At 42.7% G+C, this 20,859-nt stretch overlaps 1 protein-coding gene across 1 annotated transcript; it reads right to left on the bottom strand.

The window, feature by feature from the left end:
* Positions 1 to 3,129: 3,129 nt before the first annotated feature.
* paqr6 (progestin and adipoQ receptor family member VI) lies at positions 3,130 to 20,499 on the bottom strand. The gene is made up of 8 exons (XM_060064509.1): positions 20,284 to 20,499; positions 13,835 to 14,106; positions 13,327 to 13,454; positions 12,306 to 12,511; positions 9,911 to 10,037; positions 6,928 to 7,024; positions 5,892 to 6,036; positions 3,130 to 5,582 (listed from the first exon to the last, which is right to left on the bottom strand). Exons 1-8 carry the CDS (start codon positions 20,297 to 20,299, stop codon positions 5,308 to 5,310), a joined length of 1,266 nt encoding a protein of 421 aa, XP_059920492.1. The 5' UTR covers positions 20,300 to 20,499; the 3' UTR covers positions 3,130 to 5,307.
* Positions 20,500 to 20,859: the final 360 nt, after the last annotated feature.

Below are 20,859 nucleotides of genomic sequence, written 5' to 3'. Positions count from 1 at the left end.
AAAGGCTGTAAGATGTAATGTTTGAGCTCCATTCCCTCCTTAAACGGCCATGTAAATGCAAGGAAGGGTTCATATGATCTATCCAGTGGCTCTGTGATCGTTCTTCGTACATGAACATCCCGTGGTAGAGGAGCATGCACGGGGGGGGGGGGGACACCGGCCCCAGAAGGTTGGACGTTAGGGTCGGCCGGGGGCTCAAACCCGAGAGGAGGAAGAACAGTCTGAACAGGGACTCAGACATCTGACGAGATGGGCCATTATAAGGCTGTGATGACAGGAGAGGGCCCTTCAGCGAGGCACATGCCTGGCTGCATGCACCGCGGGCTCCCACCAACCGGCTAGTGATTGAGTTTGGAGTTTGGACACGTGAAAGATCATTTTTTTATTAACAAAAAATAAATATATATACTTATATATATGTATATATATATTATTTGTGAAGGAGATGTTTAAATGAATCTTAGGCTGGCGTTTCTACTTTAGCATTCAGTTGATGGAGGGGCACTCCGATGTGAATACTGCATCAAACATAATGTCTTATTATCATATTTGAGTTTTATTTTTTTTTAAATCCCAGACAAAATTTTGCCTCTCAGCATCGATTCAGGTGTTCTACACTTATACCTACAGCCCACTGTTGCCTGTTTCAATACCTGTCTGAACGGGAAAAAATAAGGAAAAACTAATCAAACCAATAATAATTGGTTTAATTATGGTTCAATGCATAGCCTGGCCAGACAGTCTGGCTTTAGGCGTCCGATTCAGAGATAAGCTTTTGTACATATTGTCCCTGATTCCAATGCTATATCCTGACCTCGAACACAAAGCACTGTATTGAAATTCGGCACGATTACGTATGTTTGTTTGTGTGTGTGTATGTGTGGTCGTGTTTGTGCTTGTGTGTGATCAAATCTTTGTATGTAGGATGTGTGGATGTCTCTGTGTGGGGGATGTGTGTGTGTCTTCATGTGAGATGTATGTGTGTGTGTGTGTGTGTCTTTGTGTGTGCTTATGTGCGTTCAAATCATTGTATGTAGGATGTGTGAATGTCTCTGTACACTGGATGTGTGAATGTCTCTGTATGGGGGATGTGAGATTTGTGTGTGTGTGTGTGTGTGTGTGTGTGTGTGTGTGTGTGTGTGTGTGCGTGCGTGGTGCCTGCGTGCATGTGTGCGTGTGTCTGTCCTTGTGTGCGTGTGTGCATGTGTGTGTTCTTGTGTTTGTCTCTATATAAGGTGTGCGTGCGTGTGTGTGTGTGCATGTGTGTTTATGAGGAGGGGTCGAGGACACAGTGTCGTGTTTGGTAACAGATGGAGGTGGAGGTCCAGGAACAAAGTGCTGCTGGCAGATGGTTCTGGAAACAGAGACAGCGCTACCGGCCACTTGACCGCTGCACACCCTAGTGTGAGACCAAATACAAGGCTCTGGCTTTAAGGATTTATTGCCATTTAAAACTTATCAAAGCGCTTGTTCGAAGAAAAAATACTTTTTTTTTCCTGTGGATCCATTTGTGATGCCTTGAAGTGTAAATACTGTCTGTAAATATATGCTGTATTCATGTCTAAAGAGATGTCTCGTTACCCCTGCCACTTTGTATAATGTCTTCGCTCAAATAAAAAAGCTAACTATATATATGTTTAAATTGTATGTCCCGTTCATAATTCACTTTCATCCCTCAGAAAATCAAAGGGTTCAAGCAAACGTGAATATTGGATGTAGGCTGCGTCCAAAAGTTTTAAAGTTATGATTAGAAAAATGGTTTCATATTTCGTCATGTTGTTCCTAAAACAATATCGAGAGAAAAAAGAGGGGAAAACAACCATCTTTACAGCAGCCAACTTCTGTCCTGTCTACACGCAATCCCTCTCCTGGGAGTGGTAATGGGTTGTGTGAGTAATGCTATCATCACCCCCCCCCCCCCCCCCCCCCCCCCCCCCCCCGACCACACACACATACATACAAACGCACACACCTCTCTCCACTACCCGTCCACTCTCTCTCTCTTGCTGTCTTTCTCCTTAATTTTCTCCACATTTCCTCGTGTTTTTGCTGTCTACTGTTCTCTCTTGTCCTCTCGCTACTTCATTTTCTCATGTATCTTCTCTCTCACTCTCTTTCAGTCTCTCGTTCGGACCCACCTCTCTCGATCTCTGATTTAGCGAGGATGAAAACACTTGGTAGAGTTGTGTCTTGGCTCCTTTGTGAGGCTGCAACCAGGTACAAGGCCAGGGAGAATAAGTATCTTCTCTCTCACTCTCTTTCAGTCTCTCGTTCGGACCCACCTCTCTCGATCTCTGATTTAGCGAGGATGAAAACACTTGGTAGAGTTGTGTCTTGGCTCCTTTGTGAGGCTGCAACCAGGTACAAGGCCAGGGAGAATAAGTAGCTTCACTTGTCATAGTGCACACTCCCATTTTCTGGTGTATGGGTGCATGTGTGTGTGTGTGTGTTCGTGTCTGATAGTGTCTCCTGTACAAAAGGAGATGTTCTCATTTGGACTGCACGATGAAGGACAATAGGGTCGTGTTCATATAAGCAGCCAGATCTACATCTTCATGTTTAATACATTTATTTTCCAGTTTACGCATTCACTTAAATGTGTGAAAAGAAAGCGTGGATTTGCCACTGATCTCCGAGAAAATACAATATCTAGATACAATTTTAATTAAGAATATGCTATATTGATTAAGATGGCGAACTTTGTAAGAAACGGGTTGTGTTTAGCCTATAATTCCATCCCGCGTTCGCCAAATTACATCGACACCACGCATCACAATATATTCCATTAAATACATCTCCTTAAACAAGTGATTGACAGGTAATCATTGCGTCAGTATTCACGAGCCATACGTGTATAAAGCGTAGCGAATATAAATATGTCTCTTGATATTAGTTAACGAGAGAGAAACACCTCATAACAGATACTCTTCTGCCCCCTTCTGGCGACACACACACACACACACACACACACACACACACACACACACACACACACACACACACACACACACACACACACACACACACACACACACACACACACACACACACACACACACACACACACACACACACACACACACACACACACACACACACACACACACACACACACACACACACACGAAATGGGGTGAGTACTTTTTATTCATGTCAGACTCCAGACCATTAAAAAAACATTCTGATTTTGTAGAAACAAGGATAACAGTCTTACAGTTTAGGGTTGGGCTTTATGATTTTGGATCCTTTTCAACCATTGTTTGTTATAAGAAATGTTTATGTAAAATATCTAGGCACATTATCAACAGCAATTTCACATTCATCCCTCAGTACTGCATGTCATACATATAAAAGACGATTTAAAGACAATTTAATATTCCTGTGTGTGTTTGTGTGTGTGTTATGTCTAGGTGATACATCATACACTATACTCTCTAACCCTCATTAACAACCAACTTCAAACCATCAACAGAATCTGTTCCTTATCGGACCAACACATCACTTACAAGTTCGCTCTCACAGGAAGACCCTCCTCACATACTGAGCTTCTACACAAAACCACAAAGACTGTGTGTGTTGTGAGTATGCTAGTGTACAAACTGATGTTTAGGTGCTATACTGGGATGTTAAGGGGTCGATATTTTACCACCTAGCGGAAAATACATTATAATTTTAATAAAGATATCTTTAAAAAAAATGTGTACCTTACCACTAAGAGATAAACTGGATGTGGATAAGTGGATGCATATTTAAAAAGGCTTGTAAGGACTAGTTCAGCCCACACCCGGGGTAAATGTGTGAGTGTGTGGGGGGGGGGGGGTCCTTTAAATGATGATCAAACTCCAATCAGCTCTGTGCGGGGTCTCTAGATGTGAACAATGCAGGCGTCCATGGGTCTCTGTGCTGCTAAGTGCTTTAATACTCGTTGCAGGGTTTCATTAAAAGAGGCACAGCACATTCGACCCTCAGCCGGCAGAAAAACATCGCTTTTCACAATTTTTCCCACTTTGGTCATAAAAAGAGACTGTACTCTAAATAACTATGTTATACAGGATACATCAGCAATACATATAAATAGTGTCAAATACTCAAATATCAATAAGAGATGGCACAAGATCTTTAGACAAAATGTAAACAATACAACAATATGAAAAACCACAGTGAAGGGTACTACTTAGTCAAAAACCTGCAATGACCACCGAAAACAGTGATACCCCAAAAACACGAAAGGTTGGTTAGCAAATGATCCACCTCAATGTGACAAATTCTCATTTTCGGTCCCACGTTGCACCAGTGCGTTCCCAAAGACCCACCGATTTCACCCAATTCCATTTCAATTATATGAATAAAAGTATTACACATTTGACACACATTAAAGCAGTTTTTTCTATGCCCGGTGACATTTTAGAACTCTCGGCGCCAAGAACTCTCGTCGGAGCGGAGAGAAGTAGACAAATTTGAACATAGAAAAAGGACAACGTTGCCATGGAAACATAACTTACTGCTTTCATCATGGGACTCTTAACTACTATTATTATCATTTATTTTACTTGAGGATGTAGAAGCTTGGGCTTCCAATCAGAGCGAAGCACATGTGGCCAGGGAAATCAATTTTAGTATGTGCAGAGTGGAATCAATACAAGTATAAATATCTGTATTGGGGACAGGGAAATCGAATCTGCATTATATTAGTTGTAGTTGTTAATCAGATTGCTAACGTTGATCAGAACCTAATCAACTGACAGCACGAAAGAATTCTGCTGAAACGTAGATAGCAAAATATAACAAAGTTATACGCACAACGCACCATGTTGTCCTTGGCCCAGAGTCAGCAAAACGGCACACGTTAAAGTTAGTTAGTTAAATAAATCCCTGCTAATCCCTAATTAATGACTTTCTCCCCCAGTGTGAGTGTCAGCCATGTGGCCCACTGGGACCTACTGTGAATGCGAAAAGCTTGGTGGACAATTCCAGAACAAGTATTTTCTGAGGTTTCTTACGTTAGTATCAGAACGCTTCATTTAACCCAGAGGCTTGCAAAAAATCAAGGAGACAAGGATGGCGGAGGTACGGCTGTGAATCTCACGTGAACACACGTCATGAGCCCTGGGTCTTCAGCTTTACACATAAAACAAACAAACAAAAAATGGAAGCTTCATTTGACACGTCTTTGTACTTCCACAAACACAATAAGATATCTTGAGTATTTAAAATAGACAATGTTAGTCCGTTCCTACCACAAACATCCTGCCATTATATTACAATATTTAGAGACGCTTTGAGTGACCCATGTGAGATGGGCGGGGTCTACTCATTATGGGCGGGGTCTCCTCCTTGCGTCTCCGCCCCCCTGCAGCGGCCCCTCAGGTGGGGCTTCCAGAAGAGGGGGGCGCTGAACACTGCAATGATGCCCAGATTCAGGACCACGCCGGCAGCCAGTGCCCCCACCGTGCCCAGGAAGGTGGGCACCGCGGCCTGGCTCACAAGCCACGCCCGCCGCGACACCATGTCCGCCAACACCCCCTCCATCTGGAAGTGGGTGCCCACCACCGCACACACATGGAACAACTGGTGGCTGTGGCCTGGGGGGGGGATGAGAAGGGGGTCACATGGGTGGGTTGGACGTCAGAGGCTCTGGACACCATGTGTCAAGCTACGAATACTCAGGCCAACCAAGTCGCACTGCAAATACCAAAACAATAGAGAAAACGCGAACACATTCAAGGACACTTTGTTCAAAGAAAATCTTTCCCTAGTTTATAATATCTATATATTTTAGAAATGGCAATATTTGGAGGCATAAAACTTTGATATTCCCATAGCTGCATAAACACTTCACACTATGGTTTCCTTTGTTGGAGCTGTGGAGGAGGAGGTGGGAGAATATCTACCGAAGTAGTCGAAGCGTCCTGGGGCCAGCCGCTCCGGGAAGTGTGAGGCAAACAAGAAGCAGGTGAGGATGGCGAAGAGGAGGTGGTAACTGTGGTTGACCAGGGCCTCACTGGGCCCACAGCTCCCCCAGCAGCACAGGAGGAGCTACAGCAGGACACACACACACACACACACACACACACACACACACACACACACACACACACACACACACACACACACACACACACACACACACACACACACACACACACACACACACACACACACACACACACACACACACACACACACACACACACACACACACACACACAGCTCTTTAAAGCGTTTGATGGAAACAAGCATAATAACAAAAAAGAGTCTGAACAGAATAAAACAATATTTAAAAGTGAATAGAACATTTAATTATAGGCAAACAATTGCTTCAGGGCAAACCAAGGCTCAGTTTCTAGGTTAATTACTCAGAAATCCTTTGAAAATATTAATCTGAACGCTGATCTTACATAACCGTACAAACACCCGGGCAGTCTCAATTAATGAGCTGAGGCCAAAGAACAGGTTGAGTCAACACTTTGTTCTAGATAAGTACATATTTCAACACAATGAAAATCATTCAGTAAACAAAATTCCCAAGAAAACAGCTCCCAATCCTTTCTTTTTTTATTCACATTTCATTTTAATTGCAATCCAGATTAGATATGAGTGATTTTTTTATTTCCCCTAGAAGGGAGAAAATGGCTTTAAAAAGAAAAGCTAAATAAAGAAAGCAAAAAGATTGGGATTAATATTGCTGCAATTCGATGAATAAATTAGAGGAAATTGACACAACAAACCAATCTACATCGTAATCCATGACAGCCAACATGAGTAGACCAGGTTCAAAAGGGATATTATGCGACCAAAAGCAAAAGAAAAAGGCCTATTTTCCAACGGTTTGCAATGGCTAATCACACCAGGTGGCATAATATCACCACGTCGAGTGTTATTGATGAGATTTGTCCTCTGTGGGCTGCCATAGTGTGGTTCACTCACTCTGTAGAACAGCGGGACGGTGTCGAAGAGGAAGGGGAACACGAAGGCTCCCGTCCGGAGAACTTTGCTGCGCTGAGGAAACTGTAGCTCCAGGAACCTGTAGAGGACAAGAGAGATTGCGTTTTCAAGATGCCTCGTACACCTGTCGCACAAATTTCAAAAGTGGGAAATCTCCCAACTTTCTGGCGATATTTCTGCGAGGCACGCCCCATTTTAACCTGTCTCACTCGGGATTCTGAGAATTCACAGAGTTCAGTGGGGTTAACCATACGACTCGACAAACAGGCTTATTGGGTTAGTCCGACTATGATTTGACTTTTAAGATGCATGCATAAACCATAGTCTGACTAAATCTGACCGACTCAGGTTTTTCATAGATTAAGACCCCTAGATTATTCGATTGATATTCGCAATAATCGTGCATGTATACATTCAATCGGATTGAAATCGGATTATGCGTTCTGCGCATGCTCGAGATTATTTCTCGGGGCCGTGAGCCGGAAGCAGAAGGAGACAATAGTTGTGATTTTGTCCAATCGGAATCAGCATTGCACAGTCTTGCTGTGTGTGCAATACAATGTAAAGTTTTATTGTTTGTTTTTGGGCTGGTTTGCTAAAGAGGCTAATGTAGCTAACATTGACAATGACTAGCCAATGACCGTTCCTCCCTGACTCGTCGTGTAGCGATGCCAACAAAGACAAAGAGGAATGGTGTAAGTGCTACAAGCCCACACACACACACACGCATGCACACACACACACACAAACACACTCAGGGAAGGCTAGGTGTCGAATGGCAGACTGCTAGATAACAGGGGGTTTAAGACTGTAAACCCCTACGACAGCCATCCCCCCGCCCCCCCCGCAAGACATACCTGACCCTGATGTTCATGCCCTGATACAAACTGTAGAATTCAGTGGCTGCTACTACCCCATGTATGAACAGTATATTAACCTAGGGAAAAGTAGGGAGTATACCCTGGGGGAAAGGCCCTATAGGAAGCAAAAACCTGTGTTAACACTACAGTGTTTGATAACACCGGTGGTGTGTTTGTCTTATGTAATAAGCTTTGTGTTGTTTGCCAAAGGGAAGATTTGGCTCTGGTCTAGCTAGTTTGTCCTGCTTTAGAAAAGAGCTTATCAACTCACTTAGCAAATACCAAGTTCAACATACAGACAAATGACTATCAGGTAACAGCTGCTTAAACTAATGACACCCGTTAAAAGGTGACATCAAAACACTTTTGATGTCATTATCTCTAATATCTAAATTGATCCATGTATGTGGAAGACATGAATGTGGAACTAAAGTGTCTCAATTTTGGATCTTTCCATCTATCTTCTGCTCTTTGATAAACAGAAAATATACTCTGGCCCAGGTAGAAAAAATAAATAAAGATACGACTACAAATAAGTTAATTATCTTGTAACTATAACTAGACAAAGACGTAGACAATATATTTAGAAATCTACCATCTGCACAAGAGCACAAATAAAACGATTAGAAGCAAAACCAATTAACATTGCACTGGCCTGCACGACGCATGCACAATTTAAATGTTGTGGCCTCGTTCACACAGACCAACGGACGAAATGGATTCAAAGAGAAGAAGACTGAGCCGTTGGCAGATGGGTCTCATGATTCAAAAGTAATGCCACAAGGGAAAAAGGCAAGAGGGAGTTTGAGTAAACTTTGGTCGATATTTGGGTTTCTACCTAAAGAAAGGTACCAGTGGTCAAACAAAACACAATCTCTAATAACTGAGATATGATTTGAAACCTAGGAGGTGGTTACTAGACTGTACTATTGTTTTATAAATGTGATTGCTTTGCAAATTACAAAACTTTACGGAGCATGTTGACAGCCGTCCCTGAGTCAATAAGGGAGGTTCTGCAAGCTTCTCATACAAAAAACAAACAACAAAAAGAAAGCCAGGAAGAGTGATAAGATGTGACCTTGAAATCAACAATGCCAAATCCCCTTCACTTATCTAAAAAGAGACCAAGGACAACCCTGCATCTTAACCAGCTGTGACATTAAACCCAAGAGCCTCTTCTTACCCAAACATAATACGAAGGCTCTATTTTGGTTAAAAACAGATAGAAACAGTGATTAGGTTTTCAGCTGTTTGGGCTCCAATGACGTGGCCGGTGTATGTCATCTACGACCAGCCCCTGAAGAGAGGGATTATAGGCTTCCCTCATTCTACCCTGTTCAGCAAAGCAGTGATCCTGTAGTCATCAAATTCACTGCCTGAGGGTGGGTGGCTGTAACAGGCTTTTGAAGAAAATGGACTGGGATAGGTAGCTGGGCAATGAGGTTTTGTTAAGCACACTTTGCCTACTTTAACTACCCTTGTATACAACCATACCTTATTAAACAGGTACATTTATCTGATTGGTTAAGACCAGTTGTGAAATACTGTCAATCTCAAACTATGCAAGCCTGTTAAGCTTGGACAACAATGTTGCGGTTTTGAGGAACTATATTGCTTGGCGGAAGAATGCCCAATCAATTCTATAATTTCATGTCACTGTGTTTTTTTTCTGAAATTTAGTCTATAGTGACCACTTTCTAAGAATTCTGCTTCTCAGTCCTAACCATACCCCCTTGCTGTTTTGAAATCCCGGTAAACCACGGCCTCTTACGATTATCTACATGCATGTTAATTGTAAAATCTAAAATAAAAACCAGGGAACAACATAGCTTCTATTCATTTCTTAATATATTGTCAACGATAGTATCGGTCAGAATTAGTTTGTGTTAAAATAATGTAGCTTTGCGACTTTGCGTTTTTGAAAGGTTAATTTACACATGGATTGTCATTCTGTACACACCATTACTATTGAGACAAACCCAGCCCCATTGTATCACCTTCAATGTGCCCCAGCTAGGAACAGATCCTAACAAAGGTGATCCTGGTTTTATCATCGCACGGTAACCTTGCCCTGCTATCCAAAATGCTGTGGGAGGATCTCTCACCTGGAGTAGCAGGAGAGGCTGGTGCAGAAGATGGTGTTTCCCACGGCAATGGGGACGTAGTGGTGATGCAGCCAGCTGTTGACCCAGCCGTCAGGCATGACGTAGGACCCGTACGAGATGGCACAACCTGCAGAACCACACTGTTTTATTATCAAGAGATTTAAAGGAAGCATTTCAACGAATCAGCACACACCTTATCCGAAGTGACTTTAGGTGAATTGAGATGCATGTTATTTATGAGTAGGTAGTGGTTAAGATCAGACATGGATCCTAGTATCTTTATACCCAAGTCACTCACTGCACTATCCTGCTGTCTGTCAAGCTTTTCCCCCTGTACCAAAGAAGGAGTTCCTAATTTTTTTGTAAAATATTTGAATTCTTTCGTTTTTTCATACGCCGTTATCGGAGGCAGTGTATGAAAAGGTTGATGCTTATTAGACACAATGCTGATGGCTCTCGTCCAGCTGAGAGGTGACGAAAATGAGAGTGAAAAATGTGATTGTCAGGTTATGCTTCATCTTTAAAAGTTTATTTTACAAACGTATGCTTGTGGTTATTGTAGAACAAAGACACCTTAGTGGGAATTGTACTGAGCTCAAACATTAAAGTGCCTACAAATCTTAAAAGATCATAGAAGCCATGCAAGTCTGAGTTGTAACTGTCCCTTAGAGTAATTTGAATAAAATGCCATGCATGGCACGCATACCAAAGAGTGCATGCATGTAGGTGCGATGTTCGCTGAAAGTGCGATACCCATAGTAGGTGTTACCATCAACAGATGATATGTTAAAAAGGTGATTTGAATATGTATTATTTGTTACCTCTATGTAAATTCTAACAGAGCCTGTGCTCAACTACAGGGTATGGCAGATACAATGCAAACACATGCAAAAGGCCTGTCTGGTCATACCTGAGCTGGTACAAAGATGACAACAGTGGTATTTTCACACTCTGACTAGTGTCAGAATGGTACAGGAGCCCAAGTCTACAAGATGATTACACTTAATACTAAATGACAATTGCCAATTTAGGACTCCAAGATAAATCTTAAGTTGTTAACGTGTTGAAAATTGCAAGGGCAAGAACAGAGCAAATTGAGTAAGGTCACCTTAACATGTGTCGTTAGCAGATGGGCGTTATCAACTCAGCGATTGGAAAAGAAACATATTCAATGATTAACTAACTATGATAACAAAATAAGTATTGAGGGTGTTTTATAATCGGAAACTAACTGTGTAATCCTTCCTTCACCAGTTCTTAGATGCAATATAAATTGAGGGGATATTTTTCCTGCATTTTTCCATTTTTGCCTTTCCTTGTTCAAGTTGTATGCACAACTTAGCACTCAAAACGTAAAGTGTAAATGTGGAGATCTAAATGTATCTTCAACAGTGATTTGGTACCTAGACCCGAAAACTGAATTTCTGTCTACGGTTTCATTCTTATCATTAGACAAATGGCTTGCTAAATGACCCATCGGTTTCTTCCTAAACAGGAAATGCTGAATGAACATTCTTCCCCTAGCCACATTGAGAAACGCAGGCTACCCTTGTTTTTATTACCCAAAAAACAAAGAAAGAGGAACTGCTATTTTATGTTAAATTAGCCAAGAAAGTAGACCAGATGGGTTACCGGCCGCATCATTGGCTTTAGGTTGGCCTGATATGGTCCCAGTGTCCCAGGTCACAGTGCTGACATATAAGAAGAGATATTATATGGTACATGACTGATGGGAAAAAACGTTTGAAAGGTCTCGTAAAGGCCCTGCATAGACACACAGAAAGCAAATTGATTTGTCAGGTGACTATAATGCTACTAGCTAGAGATCCAAGTTGGGTCACTAGAATTTTCATCAAATCGATTGAGAAGTCAGGCATGCTGACGTTAATCCCCGTAACCCAAAACGACATCTCCAAAGTTAAAAAAAAAGTCTAAAGTTTAAAAACTGAATCTTTTAACTTCTGCAAATGAGGAATTGTGGGTTCCAACTTCCATGCTGTGCAAAACACGTGGAAATTCTTTACCAAGTAATTCATGAACATGTGCTTTCAGTCAGCACAAGAAGTCTCCTAAAATGAATTGTGAAGGTTAACTTCCAGTAACATACCTAAAATGAATGTACTCAATGTACTCTCATTTGAATCAATCCCATTATAGCTTCTAGCTATACATGGTAGCTTCTAGCTTTGGATTTAATGACTGAACTCTGATTCATGTGATGGTTAAAAAATAAACGTTCTAATATAGATTGAAACAAATCCATCAATCTAAATTAAGTAGATTTATCAATATACATACACACACCGACCCTTCATGCATATATCTGTTCACGTTTTCAAAATACTCAATCACCAGCATCATGAATGAACGAATGAGCGACTGAGAGAGTGAATACCCAGGCTGTAGAGGCTGAGCGCGCCGTAGTCGAAGAAGTAGCAGATGTGCCGCGACTCGGGCGACATGGTGCTGAAGGTGTGAGCACAGCTGGAGGTGAATGGGTACACGCAGATCAGCAGCATGTATACCAGCAGGGGCCAGGTGTAGCTGTCCGACAGGAAGTTCATCGTGGAGCACAGGATGCTGAAGCGCCACAGGAAGTACCTGGGAGGCGATGAAGGAAGAGTGTTGCTGGGCTCGGCGTGATAAACACAGGCTTGGTATGGAGCACAGAGGACGGGTTATTGATAGGGTAGTGCTGCTTCAAAGTGTGGCGACGCCCAAACTTTGGATGGACATGTGGATGACAAATGCACAAATAACGGCATACAATAATATATTTAAATATTCTGCTGTTAATGAGAACTATTGTTATGTATGCTGTATCACGATCATAAGGGAGGTGGGATATGAGAAAATTGTAAAATACTATTTACGCTAGTAGTAATATGTGCCGACTGTTTATCAAAGGGAATCAACCATTGTTGACAATTATTCATCATTCAAATAATCCAAAGCTATGGAATGTGATACATACAATCAAAAGTTAGCAGGTAGAGGTCAAAGGTTCAGTGTATAGAATGTAGCTGGCCACTGAATGTAGGTGGCAGATTGCTGAATACTGAACATCGAGACACTCCCACTTTTATCCTCATCCACAAATCTGCCATTAACTACATGATTTTACACTTTAATTAAAGTTGAAAATGAATTAATAAGTGTGAGACATTTATTTGAAATGATATCTTGGCGAAAGGACGGAGCATGCGATCTTCAGTAGGCCATATGAGGAGCATCAGAGAGAGGGTTTAGCTTCTCAGGAAACATACATATAATAGCAAGGTGTGTGATGCATTTCATTTACACTACCGCTAATTATAATGCTCCCACACAAAGACGGTGCCAAAGCAGTATCCCTAATGGGTCGTAGACATGGAGATAATAGCCCCAAACAGGTTTGTACGGGAACAAGAACACACCATGTGGGCAGGAAGTGAGTCCAGATGTTGATGGTCTCGTTGGTGAGCTGGAAGCTGCTCAACAGGCAGTCCTTGGCGGAGCTCTGGGGGTCCCGGTAGCCAGAGATGATGCCGTCCTCCCGGAACACCTGCAGAGCGGGGGTTAGGCACCACAGGTGTCCTTCAGGTGATTGGTTTTTAGACAGGGATAACATGAGGTACGATCTGAGACATGCTCACATGATGTCTGGTTTAAAGAGACAATGTGTATTCCTGCACAAGTACACAAATACATTTTGTTTATACAGAGTGCAAATACGCTGTAAAGGTAATGCACATGCACAGTACAAATACAATGTAAATGTAATGTACATACACTATAGACATAGGCAGTTTGAGTAGTCACAACTTCAACACCAAAAACGCCCCTTCCCAGCGTGGATGACCATGTTATCAAACAGACTACATGAAGGAAGGTGGAACAAACCGACAGGTAATGGAACAGAAGGACACAGGGAGTTCCTCTCACCTTGGGCACCTGATGGGTGTCCAGGAGCTGGGGCAGTTTGAGGCTCAGCATATCGGCGCGCAGTCGCAAGGCCCCCTGGCCCCTCTCGCACGCCTCACGCAGCCGCACACGGCACTCCCGACAAAGCACGCACCACATCGGGCCGTCAAGGGCCTTGGCCCCCTCCCCGGAGCCCGCCGGCTCCCACCGCAGGCACCGGCCCCAGCCCCATGCCTGGCTCCAGCCACCGGCACCACCCCAATTGGCCACACCGCCCTGCCACACAGGAAACACTGGGAAACAAACACACACATGCACTAGGTCATCAAACTGTGTGTGAGAGATGTATGGTGTTTGGTGGCTCTGGTACCAAGTGGGAAACAAACCCCCAACCCCAGCAGGGTGGATCTCATGCTCTACCTAGCTCTTTGAGTGAGTGAATGTGTGTGTAGTCCTTTGGTCATGTCTCTAGTAGGGGTGTGACGAGATCTCGCGAGATTAAAATCGACGATATTACCCGTCGCGTTAAAAATCTGTCTCGCGAGATTTGTGATTTATCCAAACTTCTATTTGAAAACTGTGGGGGCAGTAATGCGCCTTTGCTACATCTAGGCTGCCAGAACCTAAAGAAGGAGAAGGAAAAGAAGAGGAAGAGAAGGAGGGAAAGCACGGGAAGCATCGAAAGCAGCCATAAGCTGTGTTCGAAATCGTTCCCTATCACGGATATAGTGTACTATATAGGGTGCTCGCCATTTAGTAGTGGTGTTCGAATTCTCAGTGGTTAATTTCATGCACTATATAGTGCACTTAAAATACCCAAAATTTGAGTGTACATACGATGTAGCCTACATGTTACTCCCGTATACCAAAATGCAATGCGGTCGTGTTTTTCCAGAGGAGAAGAAGAGGCTGAATAACCGCGAAAACAAATACATTTAATCAAAGTACATTTTGGGTACTTTGATTTGGTTTTACACATAATATTGTTCGCACTTAAAAAAAGAGAATTATTTAATTTAATTTATTTTAATTTAACTTTTATAAATGTTAGTTTTAGTTTCAATTTCATGCATGTAAAGAGTTATAATAAAACATTTCAAAATGCATGCGCGACTTGGTTAAATAAAAGTCTGTTGGTCCAGTCATATAATTTGTCATTTGAGTTTTCTTAAAATCTCGTCTTGTCTCGTTCTCGTGAACCCAATATCGTGTCTCGTCTCGTGAGCTGAGTGTATCGTCACACCCCTAGTCGCTAGTATGATATATTTGTGAAATCATTTGTTGTATGTGAAACAAACAAGATACTTGGTCAACAACTGGTTTCATCGGTTTACATGGGTTCATTTTTGTTCAGCCAGAGACGCGGACGCTACGTCTTTGTTGGACCGGGGCAGGACAATCTCCCTTTGTCTGATGCTCTGGAGCGCCCAGCAGACATCTTCTTTGAGAAAGCCTGCCATTGTCACGGTCGCAGTGGGACGTGGCTCCGCGAGAGCTAGTATGGTAACAGCATGTTCCTGACGGCCAGCGCTCCACAGACAAATCCTTCCTCTGATGGGAGATTGGTGGAAGGTGTGGGGCGGGCTGGCAGAGGGGTCGTCATTGAAATGTCTTTGTTGACAGGCCTACAGCAAGTCTTTGCATGTTAGACACTCCGGATGTCTATGACGGTAGTTCTAGAAAGAATGTTCTTGACATGTGCTTACTATTATTAACTCCGCAGAGATATTCAAGGCTGAAAACCTACCTCTTTAGTCACTTGTTTGGCTCCTAGGGATGCCCTCAGCTGCTGATACTGTTTGCTGAGATTGCTGCTGCTGATAGGCACTACATAAGCATTTGTCTTCATGTTTTCTGTGCACCTTGCCCCGTCTAATTCATAATTCCATCTGTTTAAGCGTGTTGCGGCGACTGCGTCTGGATTCCTAGTCTGTTGCGGTGACTGCGACACGAAGTCTTGACTCCCCTGGCGGTTAACCAGCCAGCATCCAGCATAGACACCCTTTATTTATATTTGTATTACCCAAATGACTTAAAATGGTTGCTTGTATGCATTTCAACGATGGCCCCCATTACTCTCCTAACCATCCCTTGAAGAAGGGATCCCCCACTCTGCATTCCTTCCCAAGATTTCTTCTTTGCTAATTAATGGACTCTGTTCTTGCCCTTCAGGGGGGCTAGGGCTAGGGGACTGTCATCAATATATGACATAATAAGCCCTTTAAGATTGTAACTGTGATTTAGGGGTATAAAAATGTAATCAAAATTGAATTCTAGATTGTGAGAGGGCAAGTACTTGTGTGACTGAGTGAGGTAGTGTGTGAACGAATAGGGATGAGAGAACAAAGTCGCACTTTAGGGAACGGAAAACACTTGGCTGACAAAAACACACGCAGTGGAGGGAGCACATACAAAAACATGCTCGCTAACAACGTGACCAGTCCAAGGTGGGCGTGCATGAAGGGCTGAAACAAGATGATGATCATGACCATATGTTGGCTAAGAGCGGTGCTGTCTGTTGCATTTACACTTCATGCCATGGTAACAACGTTTACTTCAGACTGTACGTGTTCACCTACAGTCAAGACACATTCGTCCGATTTCTTTTTTTCTTTTACCCCCTCTTCTTCTCCCAAGTCCTAAATTCTCCTCCATTCCCCTCACTTTTCCTCTCCTAATCTACACTCCCTTCATATGGTGGTCAAATACAGATCAAATGCAGAAAAATAATAACACAAATACTTGCTCCCTACTACAGTACGGAGCTTAAAGCCTAGTGGTAATAACCTAGAGTTTGTAGCAGAGACACATGACGACACTAGAAAAGTTTATAGTAGAATAAATACATTACATTTATCTAGAAAAACATATCATTCTCTAGAGCAGGGATGGGCAACTGGCGGTCCGCTGGCCGCATTTTCTAGGAAGTGGCCATCCCCAAAATGCACCAGAATACAGGAAATCTACCAAACAATTTTTTTTTTAGCTTCTCTCATCTTACGTTTAGTTGAAGTGCGTAGTCATGCAGCCCTCTGATGGTTATGATGAAAAATGTGGCCCTCTTTATTATGAAAGTTGACTTTCAAAACAAACTGCAGGAGATGAACCATCTGTCAATCAACCTCTACAACGTATCACAGAGCTAACAGAGTTCCAAGTAAGATGCCGCTGTGGTTCTACCTCAAGTGCTTAACCTGAAGACTGGCCAGATGGATACAAACTGGTGTTTCTAGTACAGATATAGTAGTAATTCTCTAGTATTTATAGTAGATCCCCGATGATCCTCTAGACCTATAGTTTAACTAGTATATCATGGTTATTCATACTGAGTCCGGGCCCGGCTGAGATGGAGCAACTCCCAGCTGCAGTCTCTGGTGACAGAGTGGGCTTTGTGGAGGACAAGACCGGGGAGGAGGAGAAGGCCAAGGGACAAGAATGAGGGGCACACACACATTCTCTCATTACACACACACAAACACACACACACATTCTCTCACACCAATGGACACGCAGGTCTTTGGGTTCGCAGTAGGGTGATGGCAAGCCGAAACATTCTGTTCATTGACCAGTCTGGGAAAGGAAAAAAGTTAAAAGAGATTGATCAGGTCAAATATTTGTGTGTGATTTAAAGAAAAAAAGTGTTTTGTTTTCAGTGTGTCCTCCTGTCGTCCACTATAAAAGGAAGGTCCGTAAGGAGAAAACATTGATTCCCTGAAAACTGATTACAGAGGGGAGTTGCAATACAGAGAACAATGAGTCACTGGAAAGTTAGCATCCAGCAGCCAATAAATGGACTAGAGATTCTGTTTCCGCTCCTAATAGCGTGACTGAAACGTATAATGCAATGGAGGCTTTGACAAGGTGGTTTTTGCATGTTTTCAAAGTAAACTCGTTTGTTAACCCCTTCTCCGCACGGTTGTTAAACAGTGACAGCATTACACAGGAAATACTTGTTCTCACTTTTTGTCTTCCTGAGATTGCAGGGTTTTAAGTCAGAGAGTATGTCACACCAATGAGCCCAGTCCTCTGTGAGTCATTCCAACTCATAACTGCCTGTCCCACCAGGAAGTGGGCTTCTGATTGGACAGTTGTGTTCGGGCCCCGCTGTTCCCGTCAACAAGTCCGACAAGTACACTGATGGTGAGCAACACACACTAACGGTTCAAATCCCACACCCAGTGCTTTAATACATTCCATTCAACTTGCACAATTTAATATCACTAGTCATATAGTAGATGCTTTCAGCCGAAACAAAATAGCGTAGTTAGAATTTTAGATGCATGCTATTAATTAGCAGGTATTTGTTAAGGCATCTTGCTCAAAGACGCCCTACAGGTAAACTGTGTACCTGGATCACCCTCACCACTGTGAGTATGCTGTATCCTGACTACGCACCGTCTCTACAACAACACATGGATGGCTAACATACACCAGCTACCCGATGGGGCATGGGTTGGGGCGAGAAGGTTAAACCAACTCTCAGGCCCCCCAAGGGAGCCTCCCTCAGCGCTCTACAAACATTTAGCTGTCCAACGAGTTTGGACAAAGACAAAGACGCTTGAGAAATCCATTTTAGAAAAAGGGAGCACACAGACACGCACACAAACACACACCCTATCAAACCACATGTTGTGGAAAATAGGGAGTTGTTCAGAGACAATGTTTTCTGAGAACTGACTGCCGAGTTCAAAGTTACTGGCAAGGACGCTTTGTTGCTGGTTTTCAATAATTAAATCATGGAGAAATATTGACCTACTGGTGTGAGACGGGAGTGCTGAGATAAGTCTGTTTTCTTTCGTGGGGTTAGCGTTTCCCCTGATTAAGTATTTGCTTGAGTCAAAGTCCCATTAAGCGGTGGCCTCTGCAAGTGCTGGGTGGGGTTTGTCTCTAGGTGGATTCTGCGGCTTTCCACTTTGCTTTAAACTTTTCCCCAAGAGTGGGAATATGGCAGGGCGTTGGGTTTGAGAGCTGCCTTCATTGCACATATGAGTGTTTGTTGGTCCAACACCTTTCAACAACAAAAATTAACCATGTTAAAAAACATGTTGAATTTCCGCAATTTTATATTATTGATTAATTTAGGGTAAACACTTTTATATTAAGATAGTATATGCCATTTAGGGACAGGTAGGGGTTAGTTATTTGGAACAAGGATAGATAGGTGAAATTGGGGTTGAAACGCATAATCTTTAGCTGGGTCTCAAAGACACTAACCCCTTGACCCCCATTGTTTAATAAAACTATATAATGTCATTAAATATATTGTCTAACTCAATACAAATGGTAAAATATTTAAGCTACACAGCCTTTCTTGAGATTAGAGAAATGTCAATGAAGATTTTTAACAAAACTCGCAAAATTACCAGACCAACCGCCTATTCAGTTGGTTGCCAGGGTCAACAGCAACAGTAATGCTCGGAATGTGCCTCACGCAGACTGGCTAGCCTGCAGACACTTGGAGACATATTCAGAGAGGCATTTGATTTATATGAAGCCAGGTAAAGAGTGCCTCTCCGTTTCCCATGTCTTCAAAGAAACAGGAGATGCCATTAACCTGCCTTGGAAGGTCAGGTATAGTTTCAAGCACTACGCGGTATAGCTAAGGGACATACACCAATGTTTTATTTTAGCTTTGCCCCTGGATGGTGATTGTTGGACTTTGTGTGTCAGTCTGACCGTCTGTTTCAGAGGATTCAATTATGGTGATCTTGGATAAATTAAAAATACTAAATCAGATTTATGCAGTAGGAGTGGGATAATGTGATATTTGGGTAAATTGGTAAGGGTAATGTTATATTTTAGATTTACTAATTCAAGGTTCCCCTCAAGGGGAGATTGAAGGCAGATGATTTCAACATCAACAAGAAAGTCCACATACAATACCAATAATAACAATGTAAAACCAAACATTTACGTTTTCGACCCAAAGTAAAAAAATCCTCGATGCTGTCACATGAGAACACAAATAGATGTTCAACTATAGAAGATGACTGAGAAAGAATTCTAACTAGCAAAGATGTATCTATGCCTATATACACACAAACCCAGAACACACAGAGACCTGTGGGGACCCACCTCACAACAACATGCTGGACTGGATTGATTTCCACTTTAAGCCTACACATCACACAACTTTTGGGCAAAATGAGTATCAGCCACCTTCCAATTAAAGTGACATGACGTCACATTTTTCTTAACATTCACAAAAAAATGCCGAACATTTCGTCCAGTGTGACTCAGGTCTCAGGTTTCAACTTTCCTGAAGTCTCGCAATAACTCAAAAAAAACCACTACAACAATAACGTTCGTGCATAAACATTATTGTACACAACCCGACAAAACGACAACTTATTTGAGCAAAATTGTTAGAAAAACAAGGTGGCGTGTTTTGGGAAACGAGCTGCCCGCGAACTTTTGTCGTGAACCTACTTCGTCATGTTTGATGCAGCGAAAACCAAACTCGTACTCACCGCCTGTGTCTGTCATGTGTCGGCGGGTTACGCGTGCGCCACTACCATACAAAAAATGATACTTCGTATATCGCCGTTACGATGCCAACCTGGGCGCGAGAGCAGCTCTCCGTGGTTGTCTGTCTTGCCTCCAGTAGACCGTCTGCCAACTGACGCTGGGCCTCGAGCCTGACACAGAGAGAACACCGGGGGAGCCAGTAGGAAGCTCTGCTCAGCGCTCACGTGGACTACTACAGAAACAATAACACGCGGCGTGTGTAGCATGTGGATTCTAACAAAGACACGGTGATAATGTACGTTGGTTTCTTCTTACTACGGCAATAAATACCTGTAGCTATTTCGTTGTATTAGGCGTGTCAGAAGAACCAATGTATGTTACCCGATACGTGACTGAAAGTGACTAATTTGTCCTTTTTCGTGAATTCAACACAAAGTAGATTATGTAACCAATCATGCCTGTTTAATAATTAAATGTATGCCGTGTATTCAACGAGAATGACTGTTTTATAATTTGCCTTCGGGTCGCGGACCTCCAGACACACAGATCAGTAGCGCTCTACTTCAGCGCCAGTAGTG

The sequence above is a fragment of the Gadus macrocephalus genome, chromosome 11 (assembly GCF_031168955.1).
Source record: "Gadus macrocephalus chromosome 11, ASM3116895v1".
In the NCBI taxonomy this organism is placed as follows: domain Eukaryota; kingdom Metazoa; phylum Chordata; class Actinopteri; order Gadiformes; family Gadidae; genus Gadus; species Gadus macrocephalus.
This window is presented reverse-complemented; position numbering and strand designations above follow the sequence as displayed.

Excerpts from the sequence above, each read along its gene's own strand:
- paqr6 (XM_060064509.1), bottom strand. Across the intron at positions 6,037-6,927 it reads CCGTCCCGCTGTTCTACAGA|CTCCTCCTGTGCTGCTGGGG; the intron begins GTGAGTGAACCA and ends GTCCTGCTGTAG. Across the intron at positions 5,583-5,891 it reads AGGACGCTTCGACTACTTCG|GCCACAGCCACCAGTTGTTC; the intron begins GTAGATATTCTC and ends TCCCCCCCCCAG.